The sequence below is a fragment of the Trichosurus vulpecula genome, chromosome 4 (assembly GCF_011100635.1).
Source record: "Trichosurus vulpecula isolate mTriVul1 chromosome 4, mTriVul1.pri, whole genome shotgun sequence".
Lineage (NCBI taxonomy): Eukaryota > Metazoa > Chordata > Mammalia > Diprotodontia > Phalangeridae > Trichosurus > Trichosurus vulpecula.
The window spans coordinates 370686501-370705326 of NC_050576.1; the positions used below are offsets into that span (position 1 = coordinate 370686501).

At 39.2% G+C, this 18826-nt stretch overlaps 1 protein-coding gene across 4 annotated transcripts in view; it reads left to right on the plus strand.

Annotated features, from left to right (window-relative positions):
- The window catches only part of FARP1 (FERM, ARH/RhoGEF and pleckstrin domain protein 1), a 335175-nt gene that overhangs the window by 299373 nt on the left and 16976 nt on the right, over positions 1-18826 (plus strand). For all 4 annotated transcript variants that reach the window (XM_036754656.1, XM_036754655.1, XM_036754657.1 and 1 more), the window contains 5 exons: positions 2828-2909; positions 9215-9452; positions 10614-10744; positions 16382-16450; positions 16889-16978. In XM_036754656.1, coding sequence (XP_036610551.1) covers positions 2828-2909; positions 9215-9452; positions 10614-10744; positions 16382-16450; positions 16889-16978 — 610 coding nt within the window. The remainder of the gene's footprint in view (positions 1-2827; positions 2910-9214; positions 9453-10613; positions 10745-16381; positions 16451-16888; positions 16979-18826) is intronic.

The following is an 18826-nucleotide window of genomic DNA, read 5'->3' on the forward strand; positions in this document are numbered from 1 at the left end:
TGGTCTAGAATTGGAGGACTTTGGTGTTAATGGAATGAACTGTAAACTAGAGTGTCGTTGTGATATAAAGTTAATAAATGCAGAGTTGGAGCCTGGATTCAGAGGTTTTTCTCTAGAGGTCGTAGTTTTATCATCATCATTATTTTATTTATTGTGTAGAGAAATAAAAGATGTTATATTGAAGGTTCCTAACTTCCCTGACTTCCTCCAAGCCTCAGCCAAACTTCCATTTTCTGCAAAAAGTCTTTCCAGACCCCTTTTAATGGTAGCGTTTTCCCTTTGTCATTTATTTCCAATTTATCCTGTATATATCTTGTTTGCTGATTAGTCTTTCCTCCCCCCACTGCACCTTAGACTGTGAACTGCTTGAGAGCAGGGACCATCTTTTGCCTTTCTTTGTATCCCTCATGCTTACCACCATGCTAAAGCACATAGTTGGTCCTTAATAAATGACAGTTGACTGACTGATCAAAGGAGAGGTTGTAAGGCAGCCTTTGCAGGCTTTCAGCTGCCTATCTACTTAATTAAGTGCAATCAACAAATCTCAGCCAATTATCTCAACGATATTTTGAAGTCAGAAAAGTAGTCCTCTGATAAACTTTTGTTCTTTCCAGATTTGAGGTAATGATGATTTAGGCTAAAAGCCAGACAATGTTTAAGTTACTACAGTGCCATAAAGTGGTAAGATTTATGTCCCCCAAAGTGAGAGTTCAGTAGCAGTTACAAGTTAAGGTTTTTGTTCCTTACAGTAGTCCAATTGGTAGATACGGTAGCTATGTGGACTGTAGCTTATGTGCAGGAAACTATCCCTGAGAACTCACTGGGTGACACGGAGTTGAGGGAGACAGAAATTTGCTTTGTTGTTGCTTAATTGCTCTGACACTGTATACCGAAACTTGCTTAATGTCGTCTGTTCTCTTGGACCTCATCCAAGGTATTAATTACTGAAGCATTGAAAGGATCTTACTTAAATACATCTCACCTGTGAGGCAACTCGAAGATCAGGGATTCTGAGGAGGAAAGGGTCATCTCTGTCAATTTTACCAGCACAGTGGTGGTGTATTTCCCCCTTCCCCGCTTTGATAACACGTCAACATGATAAAAGTTATTGTCTTAAATTGTTAGAAGAAAGAAATGCTCTTGGTAGATCAATTTTCTTTTGAATCTTAATTAAAAAGTAAAGGAAAAGGAATGAAAAATGGAGAGGGAAAGACAGATTGGGATTTCAGGAAACCTTGCTGGGGGAAGAGGATGAATGAGCCTGTTCCAAGCCTGGAAAGCATGTGCTCTGTCTTCAGAACTTTCATGATAGCAGAGATTTAATTAGTTAATGGGATTTGGGGCTCTCGGTTGTCACTGCAACATTATTTACTCAATATGCTTAGTTGGAGCCACCAAAATGAATAGCGTGCTACTTACTTGTCGCGTGTTTATTTTCCTATGACCCGCGGGCCTGTTGTAATTTATGAGATGAATTTATTGTTTCCAACCAGCAAGACTTCTCTTGCCCCCTTATAAACTATCCTTGGTTTGTTTAATTAAGCATGAGGGTGCACCCTGCCATCAAGCTCCCTCCATCCTCTCCCTTCCCCGGGAGAAATGCTTGATATAGTAAAGATTAAACAATACGATTCTCGACACAGTGAATGTTGTTCAGCCTGACTTTCAGCTGAAATGGAAGCCATTATGTTCTATTGTTTGAAGCTATTAGATACCACATCTTTGAGATATACAGTCTGAGGTTTCCCACTGATTTGTGTTCTGTGTGGCAGCATTCTCTTTTAGTGGACAATCCACCTCAGACATCAAGCATAGAAATGCACACCTTAAGTTTACTTATACATCACCTGAGGAGTTTGTCTGGATGCGTAACCTTTGATTTACTGGGAATAGTTCTTTTAAAAAAAATCTAGCTATGACAATCCTGTCTGGGTAAATTTTCTGTAAACTTATACACCCATGTATAACCTCTAGCTGTGGAAATTGAATTGTCAGCCCTACCTTTGTTTCTCATAGTGGCATGCCAGTCAACTGCCTGTTGCTCCATTAAATTTCTCTGATTTTTTTAGACCAAAATACTTGACGTTGGCCATCACTCCTCTCTATGTGTCCCTCTATGTTCTTGAGGGCAATGACTGTCTCGCTTTTGTATTTGTACGCCTAGGGCTTACCACAATGCCTAGCATAGAGTAAGCAATTAATGTTTTTTCATTAATTCATTCAAGCATAATATATTTAGAGTATGTATATTGACCCCTTCCTCTTTATCTCTCTTAACATCGACATGGAGCTTTTAGGTTTTTTCTATGTCCAGTTTTCCTATCTGTGACTGCGCAGATTTTTATTTTAAGTATTTTATTTTCTTCTTCCTAGGCTTTCCTGACTACCTTGGTCTAATTGAGATAAAGAGCTCTTCAAGGCAAAATCTCCTTTGTGTCTTCAGCTCTATAAACTGCTGTGTATACTTGGGTTAGTCTATAAATAGCAAGTCATCAGAAGCCAGGATTTCAGCTACTAGTTGTTAAAAATGGCATTTAGACTTCTGTAGGAACTCTGAAATTATCCAGATGTAACGTGAAAAATGATGTTGGAATTAATTAGTTTAAAAATGTTTTTTACTATCACACACACACGAAAAGTTTCTTCCCTATCTAATCCAAAACAGGCTACGTACTCTGAAAGTAATCAGAGATTTGGAGAACATGGATGGAATCTTATGACATTTGAAAAAAAAATGCCTCTTGGTCTTCTGCGAAGTGATGGCCTATTTACTGTGATATTGGTCAAACTGGGCAATAATTCGAATTCTCTTTGCCTTTGCTCCTAGGGAAGGCCGCTCAAATGCGCACATCAAAGGAGATTACCAAAGAATTGGTGATGTTATGCTGAAGAACATTCAAGGCATGAAGGTAAGCCCAGTGGCAACATCATCATCCCATGTAAAGAGAGTTCATTCTCTTTACTTCTGTGGGAGCCCTAAATGGACACACTAGTAGTGAAAATGCCCCTTCCCCTCCCAGGGAGAGGAAAGAGGAAGAGAATTTGGAACTCAACATTTGCAAAAAGAATGCTAAAATTGTACATATGTGCAATTTGGAAAAAAAAATATTAAATTACCCCCAAAAAAATGCCCCCTGGAGTTGAAACTTCTCTAAGATTTGGTAATGCCAGAAGTACTGTAGTCAATGTGTACAGCAAGCATTTCTTCATTCTTCATGCCTGAATTCCTATGGGATTTTTTTTAATAAAGCTGTGAAGGAGGGTATTTCAGCAAATTGGTTTTCAGGCCAAGAAATCTCTTTGAAGGTATGCCGAAATTATAGGGCCTGTCTTGGGAAGCTGTTTTTGTACCTTTTAAAGAGAAGGATTCTGAGAGTCAGAATGCCATGGTGGGTAAACAGCTGGTTTTAGAGTCAGGACAACCTGGATTTGTGTCATACTTTTAACAGAAATCAGCTGTGTCACCATGCGCAAATCATTTAATTCCTGAGGGAGCCAGTAAATTTATTAAGACTTGGTTGTTTGGTGCTTTCCTGTTTAGGAAAAATCACATGTGGACCAAAAAAAAACCAAAAATAAAATACAGAAAAAGGGAAAGTTTCTGAATGTGCAGTATCAAAACATACAGTAATATCACTGAAAACATAGAGCAAAACAGTTGCTTAGTATTTTGTATGCTAAACTGTTGGTCAGCAAGGTGGTTCAGTAGATGGAGCACCATACCTCAAATCAGGAAGACTCATTTTCCTGAGCTCAAATCTGGCCTCACACACTTACTAGCTGTGTGACCCTGGGCAAGTCACTTAATCCTGTTTGCCTCAGTTTCCTCATTGGTAGAATGAGCTGGAGAAGGAAATGAAGAACTACTCCAGTATCTTTACCAAGAAAACCCCAAATGGAGTCATGAAGACTCAGATATGACTAAGACTCAGACAACGGCTGAGCAACAACCTAATAAATACTTGATTTGTTGATTGTGTCATTTGTTGATAAATGTGGTGAAATTTTTTATTTTTTTTTTAAATGAATGTTTTAGTATTGCCTCAACAGGACCCAAATCTGAATTCAGAAATGTATGGAAATTCCTAGTCAATTCTATCATTTACATTCAAGATAGAGAACATGCGAGTTTTCTTGTCCTGAGAGAGAATAGAACATTGTAGTGCAGAGATCTGGACTCTGACATAATTCAATTCAACAAACATTTGCATATAAAATTATATAGGGTAATTCATTTTATACCTCAGTGACTTGGTTTCCTCATCTGTGAAACAGATAATATTAATCACTCAAAAGAATTTATAAAGTATGGACTACATTCCCTGTGTTCCTAGTTAATCTCCTTAGAGTATAAGGTCTTTGAGTCCGGGAAACTATTTTAATTCTTCCTTTTTGTCCCCACCACCTGGAACAATAACTGGCATGTAGTTAGTACTTAATTACTGTTTGTTGATTTATTGATTACCTATGTAACTTGGTTGTTATGCATCTTGGAAGGTAAGCTGCTTCTGTTATTATCGCCCTGAGTGCAAAGATCACCAGTCACATCTAAGGATCATACGTCAATGACAGTAGTTATGCAAAAGATTACAAACAGTTCTCACTTTAAGTAAATTCACATTACACAAATTTCACTTTATGTGAAAGAAATATACATTCCCAAAAAACCACATGTTAACTTTATTGTACAGTACTGTGCCTTTCTCTTTCCACTCCTGCCCTTCGCTTGGTGTTCTGTGGCTTCCCTACCCACCTCACCTCCCACCCCACCCCAAAAAAACATTTTTTTCAAAAACCCTTCAAGTGAAGGAAGAACAGACATGTGGAGAGACCAACACTGGATTGGGGGCTTGGCTTGAGACCTCTAGCACTGAGGGAGGAGACCGTTGCTCTGCTCCACCACCCACCTATGTGTCTGGCCCCACGAATCTATCTTCTGTCCATCCAGGCTCAGGTACCTCATGTATGTCCACAGCCCCCTGGGTCACCTGGCCCCCACATGTCTGCCTCTACACACATTCTTCCTCTTGCTTACCGCCAGGCCCCCACATGGCTGGCCCTGGCACCCATGCATTCCTCCTCCTGCTCTTACTTCTCTATCCCGAGCTCCCACATGTCCTTAAGTCATGTGCTGGCTCCCTTCTTCCATGGGCAAAAGGCCCTTTCCTATTTCCTTCCCTCCCTCCCTTTCCTACATCCTTGGGCAAATTTCCATTACATAAAAATCACTTTACATAGAGGCCTGCTGATTGGTCTGCTTACATAAAGCAAGAACTGTCTGTATGTTCAGAAGACAAATAGAATACATTTGGAGTGCTTTGTAATTTTAAGTTCTATTAAATTGTAAAACAGTGCCCAACTTTTTGCAATTAAACTTTAGTTTTAGGTTGTTTTCAAGGAATTAAACTTTATTTACAAATTCTGTAAATTTAAAATTTTCTCTTCATGAATATGGAGTATAAAGGTCTGTAAATGTTTAAAATGACTAGTCTTCATCCTTTTTAATCTCCCTACTGCTTTTGACACAGTTGCCCACCCCTGTCTCATGGATACCCTCTCCTCTTTCAGCTTTCATGGTACTATTCTTCCAAATTTCCTTTTTCTCTTGTGGGTACCATAATCCTTTTGGTCAGCTAAGTTCACAACCTCAGAGTCATCTTAGAGTCTTCATTCTCACTCGCCATAGCCAATAAACGGCCAAGTCTTGTCCATTTTACTTTCACGGTGTCTTATATGCATCTCCCCTTTTCCTCTCCCATCACTAACATTCTAGTCCCATGCTTATTAACCTATTACTTGGACTATCGCAGTAGCCTCCTAATTGGTCTACTTCCTTCTTCGTCTTTTCCCTCCCCAATCCATCTTCCACAAAGCTACCAAAATAATCTTCCAGGTCTACCATGTCACTCCCCTGTTCAGGAATCATCATTGACTCCATGTTGCCTCTAAGGCCAAATACAAATGCCTCTGTTTTAAAACGCTTCCTAACTTGGGTTCTCCCTTTTGTTACAGATTATTTCACATTATTCCTCTTTATATATTCTGTGTTCCATCCAGATTGGACAACTTTATGTTCTTTAACTTTAGTATCTCATCTGCCGTCTCTGTCTGTCTGTCCAATTGGAATTCTTTCCTTTGAATGTGCTCCTTTTCCTCACTCCCACATTTTAGAATCCTTTGCTTCTCATCTTAAGTCTCATCGCGGTACCCGTGGAAGCCTTTCCTGGTTCCTTTAATTGTTAGTGCTTTTGTCCTTTAATTATATGGTATTGATTTACCCGATGTAAACATTCGGTCCCTCCAATATAATGGAAGCTTTATGAAGGGTCTGGGTTTTTCTTTTCTCTTTGTATCACCTGTGCCTAACTTAACACCATAAATGCCTTTAAATTAAATTAAAAACAAACTTTTTCCATCCCAGTTGGCCAGATACTATTAGAGAGCATAACTTTTAGGAGCAAGCAAAATACTCAAGCAGGCCAAGACAATAAAAAGTATGCTTGAGGCTTGAATTAATGCACTTACCAAAGAGATTAACTTAGTCAGAGACGTGATTTAGGTAAGTATTTCTTTTTCTTGAGTAGCAATGCAGTATGGTAGAGAGAGCATTGAACTGGGAAATCAGAAGCTCCAGCTTTGCCACAAATCAGTTGTGGCAAGTTAAGTAGCCTTGGACCTATTGCTTCACCTCTATGTGTCTCAGTTTTCTCATCTGTCAGATGACAGGGATGGGCAAGATGAGCTTTGATGTCTCTTCCAGATTTAATATTCTGTGATTATATGTCTCATAGGAAATTTGGAGCATGCAGTGAGGAGGAAAGGAAAACTGTTGAGAGTCTTTCTTGAACTCACCAGTCCCTCTCACTTTTTTTTCTTTTGGTTGGAATATTTTATTGATAATGAATATCACATTAATTAATCATTCATATTATAATATTTGTGGTGGTTCAGTTGTTTCAGTCATATCCATCTTTATGACCCCATCTTGGTTTTTCTTGGCAAAAATACTGGAGTGGTTTCCCATTTCCTTCTCCAGCTCATTTTAGAGATGAGGAAACTGAGGCAAACAGGGTCAAGTGACTTGCCCAGGGCCACACAGTTAGTACATGTTTGAGGTCAGATTTGAACTCAGGTCTTCCTGACTCCAGGACCAGTGCTCTATCTACTGTGCCACCTAGCTGCACCATTATAGTATTATTAGTAATTAAATAATGTGCCCTGTTTGTTCTTTTACTAATTACTTAAGTGTTGCTCTTATTTTAGATGTAATATAGTAGAATGGTGTGAGAGCAGGACTGAAGGTCAGCTAAAATGAATTTGGGTCCTTACTCTGCCACTGATTGACTGTATGACCTCAGTCAAGTAATTTCACTTTTCTGAGGCTCTTTCCTATTTCCTGATCTATACAGTTTAATGATTTGGACTACATGATATTTTAAGGTTTCCTTCAAGTTCAAATACTCTGATAATCTTGCATGCGATATCAGAATATGTTTGATTTGTGGTGATAAAAGAATTCCTGCCAAACATGTTTCTCAGGCAAAGATAAAATGGCTATGCCTTAATTATAGCTTGAAGCACACAGACTGGTGTGTTGCAGACTAACTCATATCTTTTCCATTTCTAAAGTTTTGCCTCCTATCCTCCTTTGCTCTGTTCATGCCATTGTCCTCACAGCTTTTTTATGACATCTACTTTCTAGATTCCCTGTTTCTTGTCCCCTTCATTCTTTCCTCTTTTCCTCCTCATCTACTCAGAAAGCTTGTTATAAATATCATTATCCTTGCTTACTAGTCTTCCTTTGGCGTCCTCTGTGCTTAAGCTTTTCAGGCTCTAAGATTTTAAACCTCTGTGCCTACTTTAACTCTCATCTTGCAGTACCTAGTACCACGCCATAAGCCACTAAATGCTCAGTGTCCATTGGGTCTCCCTTGCCTTGTCCTACGCTATCTTCCTGCTCTGCCCTTCTTTATCTTTCTGACTGTGGTAGATTTCTCTTTTACAGCTGCCTTCCTGGCTACTTTCAGCATTTCACTTTCATACCAAGTGCTGACACTCAGTCCCTATCAGATCTCTTTTCTTCCAGCCCAATCCAGTCCTCTTACAAGGCCACATGGACTGTGATGGTTTCCATTTATAACCACCCTTCCCCCCACTCCATAGACACACACACACACACACACACACACTCCACACTCCACTCCCTCTCTATGTACTACATCTTCAGCCTTGTGACCTAATGTGTTATTCTGTAAGCTTCCCTTGCTGCTTTGGCATTTCAGATATTGTACTAATGCTGTAAATGTTTACAGGACGGTGGCCAGTGCAAGCAAAAGAAAAAGAAGTAAAGAAATTTCCCAAGTGCCCTTGTATCATTGTTGTGCCTAAAGTCATCATTACCAGAAACCTGTTAAAAATGTTAGAAGGAGTATACCTCTGTCATTTCCCTACCTCCTCTCCCACACATTTTGCACATACTTGCAGGAGTGATGTAGTGAATATCTTATTATTAGTCTTCTATTTTGGGGGCGGGGGGCTATTACTAGCCTATATGCAAGGGAGGATATTGACATTATTCAGGGAGCTTTGCCAGTTGAGAATATTAGCTGGGATATTTTTGCTGACATTAGTTTTATTTTCCTGTCTTTATTATGTGTCCTCTCTGTTTTAGCCACACTACACAATGTAGAAAAATAGCCAGTCCCTACACTCAAAATCTGCCTAATTATTTTCCAATAGATATAAATTTAACACCGTCAATATTGTTTTGAACTTAGGTAGAATGCTTTGCTAGTTCAAAAACCTTTTTTTTAAAGTGAGCTGTAATATGGGTGCAAACTTATTGTGTCATTGGTCAGTTGGGGTCCACCTCTTTGTGAACCTGTTTGGGGTTTTCTTGACAAAGATGCTGGAGTGATTTGCCATTTCCTTCTCCAGCTCACTTTACAGATGAGGAAACTGAGGTGAATGAGGTTAAGTGACTTGCCCGGGGTCACACAGCTAGTATATGTCTGAGGCCAGATTGGAACTTGGGTCGTCCTGGCTCCAGGTCCTACCCTCTATCCACTGCACCACCTGGTTGCCCTGTTTATCTTTGTACTTTCCCCAATACCTTGAATAATGGACAGGTACTACATTGATCCAAATATAGGCTGCGTTTTTACAAACATCAAATCTGTTTCTTCCCCATCTCCCTTTTTTCCCCTCCTCTAAGCAATTGACAAATCACCTGTGGAAGCACAACGAGGCTTTGGTAGAGCTGGAGAATGGAATCAAGAACTCTCGTAGACTGGAGAGCTTTTGTCGAGACTTTGAGCTGCAGAAAGTCTGTTATCTGCCTCTCAACACCTTCCTCCTCCGGCCTTTGCACAGGCTTATGCACTATAAGCAGATAATGGAGAGGTTGTGCAAGCATTACCCACCAAACCACTCGGATTTCAGGGACTGCAGGGGTAAGTAGAAAGAGCCCCCTGTACCATCCATAAGGAGCACTGGATGCATTCAGCTTTCATGGATTTTAATGCCACCTCTGCAATTTTGCCACCTAGAGGGACTTTAATACCAGAAAAGACATTCTGTAGGAAGTGGGACGTGGTGGAATTTCTGTACGTTATTAACTCTGAAGTTTAAAAAGTGATGGCAATGGATTTTCTGGGTGATGTTTTGTTTTCTTCTAATGCTGTTGATATAGGTGGAAAACGTTCCCGAGTTTGTTTTCTTTCCAGAGAAAGAGTTAATTGGAGCCCCTCCTAACCTGGAAAGCTAGATTGCAGTGGTTTGAAAGTAATATGCCACTGGCAACAATCTTTTCCCCAGAGTCTGTCAGAGAATGTAATCCCTGGTTTGGCCTGCCTTTAGCCTTCCCCTAGTCTTGGGCAACTTTGGATTTAGCCTTTGAAATATTTACCTTTTTTTATAGGGATCATAGATCTAGGACTAAAAGATCCCTCCTGTTCATTCAGGTACAGCTTATACCAGATGGCTTCCAAGGTACCTTCCAAGTGTGAGATTCCGTGACTAAAAGAAATTTGGGTTCTTGCCCCACTTCTACCATCAGCACTGTTACCTTGGGCAAATTAATTCACTTTTCTGGGTCTCATTTACTTTATCTATAAAATGATCTCTCTAGTTCCTTCTAGTTGTACCAATCTGAGAATAAACCTAGCTAAATTCAGAGAGGCTATATTCAGAATGACCACAAGGTGATGAATTTTTCAGTTACAATAACTTTCACAGATCTTTTGTATCCTGGTGACAGAATCTATAAGCACTCTCATTTGGTCCTTTCTCTTTACTACCTGCCACAAGGTTACTATCTTTGAAGACCAATTGTACCCCATGGAAACTAAGAGTAAAAGGATTGTTTATATGTGTCAAATGCTGTTGGGAAACCAAAGCAAAGCAAGCTAACACTGGAAGTAAATCACCACATTTTTATTATGCTGGTGTCTGTTAGGGAAGCAATGCTGTTTAAACCCTAGGAAGATAGTTTCTGACATCGTCATCCTAGAGGGTTTTATCCTGAAGCTTAAACTGGAGAAGGGGGAAAAGACCCAACAGCCCCCATGTCTCTCATAAACACTTAGAGCTTTCTTTCCTTTTTATTTTATTAGCTGCGCTGGCAGAGATTACAGAAATGGTGGCGCAGCTTCATGGCACCATGATAAAGATGGAGAATTTCCAGAAACTCCATGAACTCAAGAAAGATCTGATTGGCATTGACAATCTTGTGATCCCAGGAAGGGTAAGTAGGACAGGTCAGTGTGTGGTACTTGTTAGCAAAGCAAAAGGTGAGATCCACCTGCTTTCATGTTAAATCAGTTTGTATCTGAGATAGGCAGATAGACTGCAACATTGGACTTGGAGTCAGGAAAACTGGAGTTCAAATCCAGCCTTAGAAACTGCTACGTCCCGTAACCTGCCTCAGTTTCCTCATCTGTAAAATGGGGGTAAAAATAGCACCTGCCTCACTGGGTTGTTGTGAGAACCAAATGAGATCACATTTTGCAAACCTTGGAACTCTAAATCGGCGTATCTCAGAGATGTTGTGGGTTTGGTTCCAGACCCCCATGATAAAGTGATTATTGCAATAAAGTGAGTCACATGAATTTTCTTGGTTTCCCAGTGCAAATAAAAGTTATGTTTACACCATATTCTAGTCTATTAAGTGTGCAATAGAATTCTGTCTGCAAATACAATGCATATAACAATTAAAAATACTTTATTGCTTAAAAAAATTGCTAGCCAGCATCTGAGCCTTCAGTGGGTCATGATCTTTTTGCTAGAGGAGGGTCTTGCCTCGATATTGATGGCTGCTGAGTGATCAGGGTGGTGTTTGCTGAAGATTGGGGTGGCTGTGGCAATTTCTTAAAATAAAACAACGATGAAGTTTGCCACATCGCTTGACTCTTCCTTTCATTTGAACACTTTATTCATTGGCCAAATTTCAATATTGTTGTGTCTCAGGGAACAGGGAGGCCTGAAGAAAGGACGGGAGACAGACAGGAGAGAGAGATTTGGGGGAATGGCCGGTCAATAGAGTAGTCAGAACACATGTTTATTGATTACATTTACCATCTTCCACGGGCATGGTTTGTGGCACCCTAAAACAATAACAACGTCAAAGATCATGGGTCACAGATCACCATGACAGATGTGATAATAATGAAAAAGATTGAAATGTTGGCTAGAATTACCAAAATGTGACACCAGGACATGGCATGAGCACATGCTGTTAGAAAAACGGCACCTATAGAGTTGCTTGATACAGGGTTGCCACAAACCTTCAATTTGTAAAAAAGAAAAAAAAATGCAACCTTTTGAATTGTAATAAAATGAGTTCTGCCTGTATAAATGCTCTTTCATTAAGCCTCAGTGGCAAACTGTCTTCTCTCTTGGGTTTTTCTTTTTACCCCTAATATGTTGAGGCAAATGCTGTGAAGATCACGATGCACTTAGCACAGTGCTTGGCACATCGTAAGTACTTAATACACTTAATATTGATTGATGCCATGAATCGAGTTGAAGGAGAATCATAGCAACCCTTTAATTCTTGCCTAATGGTTTGCTTTTCTCCCAAGGGTGTCTTTTTTTTTTCTTCCCTCACAAGCTGCTCAGGAATCAAATGCCAGCTCATGGTTCTGGGAATGAGGCAAGCTCATTTATGTCATTTTGCATTCATCTAACCAGAATCCTCCAGCAGCCCAGAGCTACATGTTGACCTCTTTGAATGAAGCAAAGCCTGTTATAGAGATGCATTCATCCCAAGGCAAAGAGAATCACACTGACTAACTTAAAGGGAAAATCACAAACCTATTACATAGCCTATATTTTTTAAAACTTGCTTTCCAGAATGCAGTCCTTTTACAGGAACTATTTGCATCACTGTGCCAAATGTATCAAAATGGTACCTAAAGTATCTTAAAGATACGCAGAGAGAGACAGCATTGCAGAGTGGGTCCAGAAGACCTGGCTTAAAGTCAAGCATGTAACACTAGCTGTGTGACCCGCAGCAAGTTATCATACTGAAACTTTGAGTTTCCACATCTATACAATGGGGATAATATAATAGCACAGAGATGTGAGGATCATATTAGATTACGTTTATTGCCAAGTCCTTTGCAGACTTTAAAGGGCTTTGTAAATGACAATAGTTGTTATAAACAACATTGTTTATACAGGATTGATTGGATGTTGAGAATTAATATGGGATCACCAGTTTCCTGATCCGTACGTGTAAACTCCATAGACATAAATCTACCTTTTTTTGTGAAATGCTTCGGTCTTATATGAGAGAGATATACACTGGAAACCTTAATTTATCTAACGCAGGAAAGATGAATTGACCTTCCAAAGTTGGAACCTTTGGTTCCAGGAAGCCTGGGCATTTCAGACTTGAAAATCACAAAACAGTTCCTCTTTGGCTGGAAGCATGTTGCAATAGTTATATATGGAAAGAGGTGGGTGGAAATTGAAGTTAGTATTTGTCTCTGCCTTGCAGGACTAGAAACTACTTAATCCTTTAAGGCTTTAGTGTCATATTTGGTTCATGTGGGTCCTAGGGAAACTACTTGGGAAGTTGCCTGCAAGCGTCTTGAGACCTCAGTTTTCTCTGGATAATTTTGTATATTAAAGCAAGTGACTAACAAGTTTTCCATGGGAAATTATTATAAACAAATTTTCTTTGCTCTCCAACATGTATAATTGGAAGGGTATTTTTTTAGCCATGTGAGTATGTGGCTATAATTTTGTTGGGCCTACCCTATAGTTAGTAGGAAATCTGAATAAAGATCAAGGCCCTAGTTAGTATTGCAGAATCGCCTTATCACTGTGTTTTCTTACTCATCCAGTTGACATGACTCATTGTCTGAACTCCTATCTGAAGAGAATGAAGCATTTATGCCTATTAGGCATCAGGAAGATTCTCTAATGGATGATTTTAATTCTGCAAGGTTGAATGAACCATTTTAAAATAATTTGAAGGGATTGATGTGGGGCAAAAGAGCTCTGATAAATTAGTTTATAAACAGAATTTGAAAAATTGTTATTTGAGGGTGAAAAGTCTTAAAACTGCTCACATAAAAATGCCAACTTGTTTTTCCATTTAAAATCTATTTTCTAAAATGATTTATGGTACAGCTGTGTATCCTATGGGGACATCATTTGTATGCACTGCCCAGCAGGATTCAGATTGGGACAGTATTGGTGCCTGGTAGATAGACCTTTCTTAGTACATGGTATTTTTGACCTCTAGCCAGAAGCTCAACCTGTATTAATACATCACAGACATGAAGTGGAGCTGGTAGCTAGTTTCCTCCCAGACTGAATTTCTTGTTCAAGAGAAAGGTGGTTCTCCTATCTGCTTCCTTTCTCTGTTTCCCAAAGAAGAAAGAGAAGGCAGCAACTGGAAGGGAAAATCTGGTGTAGTGAACTATTTATTATTTTGACTTAGAAGCCTTGGGGCCTTTCCTTCATTCTAGAAGAGAAGGATCCCAAGTTTAAAGATGCTGTCATCTGTTTCCTTCCCCTTTCTATGGTTAACAGTGTCTTGGCAGAGACTTTTATTGAAGGCAGTATGACTGTAAATAGCCCACAGATAACAAATGAGAAACTTAATCGCTGGTGAAACAGCCTGTCACAATAGGATGGACTTCTTCAGCCCCTAGTTAATGCATTTAGTATATTCCTGTTTGATGCTTTGTTGTATGAAACCTTTCCCCGCTTTTGAATTGGTTTGATATAATAAGTATTATCTCCCATCTCTGTCTCCATAGGATTGAACTCTGACTCCACACCTCCTTTGTTCTCACTTATCTGTAGGCTCCAGGGGCTGGAAAAAAAATGCCTTCTCCTTTTTCTTTCTTTAATCGTTTATGGTGTTAAATGCAACACTGCTGTCTTTCTACATTCGGTTCCATTAGAGGCATCTGTTGGAAGTGTATCCCCTTTTAAATAGATGGTTAGCTCTTCCTCTGTTATCAGAACTCAGTTCTAACACCATTTCCTCAAATAACAACCATGATATGTCATGGTCTTCTTGCGTCCTTCAAGCAAGGATATTCAAATGTTTCCTGAATGTTATTTTGCTGATCTTCAAAATATACCACTTCAATTGATAAATTGCTTCCCAGTCAGAGTCAATCTCTCTTCTGCTCCTGAACTTTTTTAGCCTTCATGACACACCTCTCTCAGGCACTTGTCATGTCCTAGTTTGTATGGTAGCTGTTTTTGTATGGTTTATTTTTCCTACAATATTGAAAGCTCCTTAGAGAGGGTCTTTTTTCCTCTTTATATTTTGCTTTGCACAGAGGAAAAGTTTTGTTAATATTTTTGGTTGTTCAAATGAAAACACATTTTTAGTAGCTTGAATATAGGTCACTTTTGACCCTAAATCTGGCCTGGAATGTGGGTGCTAGATGGGTATAAACTAAAAATATTTGTTTCCTTTTCTGAGAGATTTTATTTTAGGCTTCTGGCCTATATTCTGGGTGGAAGACTATATTCAGATAAGGATTGGGAGCGGTTTGTGAAGACCTATTATTTCATTGGCATGTACAATTTCCAGTGTGGAAACTTCTTTCACTAGTGCAGATTGTCAACTTATATATCCTATACTCTTAGAGAGTTGCTTACAGCACTGAGAACCTTAAGTGACTTTCCCAGGGTGACACTGCTGTTATGTGTCAAAGGCAGGACTTACACCAGGTCTTCCTGACTCCAAGGTTGGTCTTCTCTCCTTTGTGCCACATTACTTATTTGGATCAGTATAGTGATGAAATTCATCTTTCCTAAAAGCACATCCAGGCCCAAGGAATAGTTTGTGCAAGGATATGTTAAGTGTAAAGAATCAATTATTTATGTGCACAAGTATTATGGATAAAACATGGGGCCTTCCCTTGAGGAACCTAGAGTCTGGAAAGGCAATAGGACAACTCGTTCTTTGCTAATTTGTCTACGTGCAGAGTTTTATTTTCTAGGACCTGTGTGTCTATTACATTAAAGAACCCTGCTTTAGATAAGCAACCATGTGATACCAGATAAGAAATGAGAAGTCAGCATGATAAGTGGCATATACACCAACTACAGCTATATTAAAATAGCAAGACTTTGCTCTTTGTGCTGCCTTGGAAACACCTATCTATAAACAGATTCAAAACTGGACATAGAATAAATATATTAGGATTTTCTTATCTTGTTGCAATTAGAGAATCTGCATGACATGGTAGAAAGATTAGGGAATTTACAATTACGAATTCTGATGCCACTGTTGCTGGCATAAACCTGGGCAAGTCAGTTACTCTCTCTAGGCCACAGTATCCTCATATGGAAATTGAGGACTTTGGACTACGTGTAGCTTCTGTCTCCAGATCCTATTACCTTGTGTTATTTTTTCTCAGTTATGCATGGAAATCATTTGAATTTGTTATCGTTCAGTTGTTTCAGTCATGACAGTCAGACAACAGTCTTTTGTGACCCTTTTTGGGGTTTTCTTGGCAGAGTTCTGGAGTAGTTTGCCATTTCCTTCTCCAAAAGCTTATTGCTTTATTTGGCTTATTTATTTGTTGAGAGTGTTAAATTTCTAATTTGAGAAAAATTAATAACATCCCTTGTATAGGGCGGGATAGAATACAAATTGCAGTAAGCAATCCCATGGACAAATAGGTTCCTCTCAGATGCACGTAGGATGTCTCACCCTCCTGTTTGTCCTCCCCTCTGTAACATCTCTCTTCTTGAAGAGCACTGAAATCTGCACCATGGTTCAGATCCTTTCTGGACATTCCAGCTAGGAATAAAGGGCAGTGTTTTCTCCAAGTCAAGGATCTTGGCATTAACTTGACTTGAGAATCTATCAGGAGGCACTCATGACTTGCTTCTTCCACAGGAATTCATTCGCCTGGGCAGCCTCAGTAAGCTGTCTGGAAAAGGGCTACAGCAGCGTATGTTTTTCTTGGTAAGTAAGGACAGCTATTTTGTGCTTACTGTATACTTAAATGAAACCTAGTACCAAGGAATGAAGTGGCATTATTTGAATTGGGTCACACAAGTGGGAACTGGGAAGCAAAAAGGTAGTGATTGCTTAGGCTCAAGGTCTACAAGTTAATGAAATGCTATGAATCTATTTATAAACCTGGGTGGTATTTTTGATTTAGGGATCATAGTTTCTTCTTTCCAGTGTGGAAACTCCCTTCACCAGTAGAGATTGTCAACTCATATATCTTATAGCCTTAGAGAGTTGCTTTACCTTACTTTGGGGCTTATCATTTATTGTTTTTTGGATTATTTAGGTTTATTTATTATTATTGGTCTCTTAAAATAGAATAATTTCAGTTTTAAGTGAGCTTCTTTACTTGTTCTTCGTCTTACATTTTGACCTTCCTTACCTTCCTAGTTTAATGATGTCTTGCTGTACACAAGTAGAGGACTGACCGCCACCAATCAGTTCAAAGTTCACGGACAACTCCCACTCTATGGCATGACAGTGAGTATGCAGTGGGTTAGCAGAATAATATCAGACCTGGGGGGCCTTTTGCTTATAGTAGCTGACAGATTATAAGTGATGGTAGAAGAAAGCATGGGTTGTTGACATGTGTGGGCAAAAATATTGGAAAGTTTTAAAGTTTATCTCAGAGGCCTTCTTTATATGAGAACCCTTGCCTTGGCCAAAAAAACAGATGGTCTCCCAAGTTCTCTCCACTTTCCTCCCTCTCTTCTAACAATTGGGTAGGTATAAAGAATGTTTGCCTTTCAGTTCTCCTCTAGAGTGACATTGGGGAAACTTTCTCTGCTTTGATGGACCTAAGAGTAGAAATGAGTTCTTGGGGGCCCAGTGAGAGAGAGGCCCCTTATGTAATGAGTAACCCAGAGTAAACACTGGGAAATTGGATTATGGTTTTACTTATTTCCTCAAAACTGCAAGGGACCTGTGATTTCATCTGTGTGGGGACCACTTCAACCACACCTTCACATCCTGTGTCTTTTTGCCAGAGCAATGGAAGCCTTTTCTGGTTCTTCTAACATCTCTTCTATATAATTACTTATGCGGTTACCTTCATCTGACCCAGAAAGCAATGCCATCTTTAGATCCTCTGTCCACTGATTAGATTGGGGTTTCTTAAACTTTTTTGTGTCACGGATACCTTGGGCAGTCTAACGAAGCCTCTGAATTCCTTCTGAGAATAATGTTTTTAAAATGCATAAAATATATAGGATTACAAAGGAAACCAATTGTAGCAAAACATGGTTATCACAATATTTAAAAAACAAGTTCACAGTCCCCAGGTTAAGAACTCTCTGATTAGATCTTGCTTTAATGAGCTGGTATTAGTTTTTCCTTGCTGCTGAAGTCTCTTCCTGGTATTAATCTAGAAAGCATGCTGATTAATACCATTTAATGAATTGATCCTTGCCTGGCCTACACACCTTCCCTCAACACTACCTTTTCTTATTCTTGTAGCACTTTGATTCTTTCCTTTGCCCATATCATCATCTACCTTTTATTGCATTTATTTGCAGACAGGTAATAGAACATTGTAGGTTCTGTGAAGGCAAGGTACTTGTTGTTCTCCATCTTCATTTCCATATTGCCTGAGCAAAGTGCTTACTATTGATTTTGATTGTTGGCACAGCCCTGATACGTACCGTGGCACTGTTGTGTTCATGGTTGAATCTCCCAAGTTTAGCAGAAATGTTATGGTTTTCTATGTGGTGAAAAACTACTTCTTTTGTTGTGTCTGTTCATGAATGGAAGAGTTAAGTTTTCGTGTCTATTTGTATAATAGCTGTGGTTATTCCAAGTGCATTTATTTAAAGTCTCAGATTGAATGAAGGGAGAGGAATTAACTATGTGATATCCATTCCCCTCATCCATTTTATCATTCTGGTTTTCAATGTTCATTCTTCATCCTTTCCCAGCTTAAAGTTATAGAATCACAAAGGTCATGTCCGTGTCATACCTGAACAGCAGGGTACTCTACAACATTCCAGACAGGTATTCATCCAAATTTCTCCCGGAAGACTTCTCTTGAAGGGAATCCTTCTAAGGCCACACATTCCAATCACGGGCAGTCAGATTGTTAATATTCTTTTCTTTACATCAAGACTAAATCTTGCTGTTTTTCTTCTTTTGGAAAAAAAATAATGCTTTTTATTCTGAACTTAAGATCAAGTAAAATGGGCATTTCCATAGCTACAATAGAACAGAAAATGAGGATTGTAGATGAAATTGATGATCTCCATTATGTACTTTTCAATTTTCTTTTTAAGTTAATAGATCAAGCTATAACTTTCAAAGCTTTCCTACTTATCTGCAGTTCTTTCTGGCCTTACT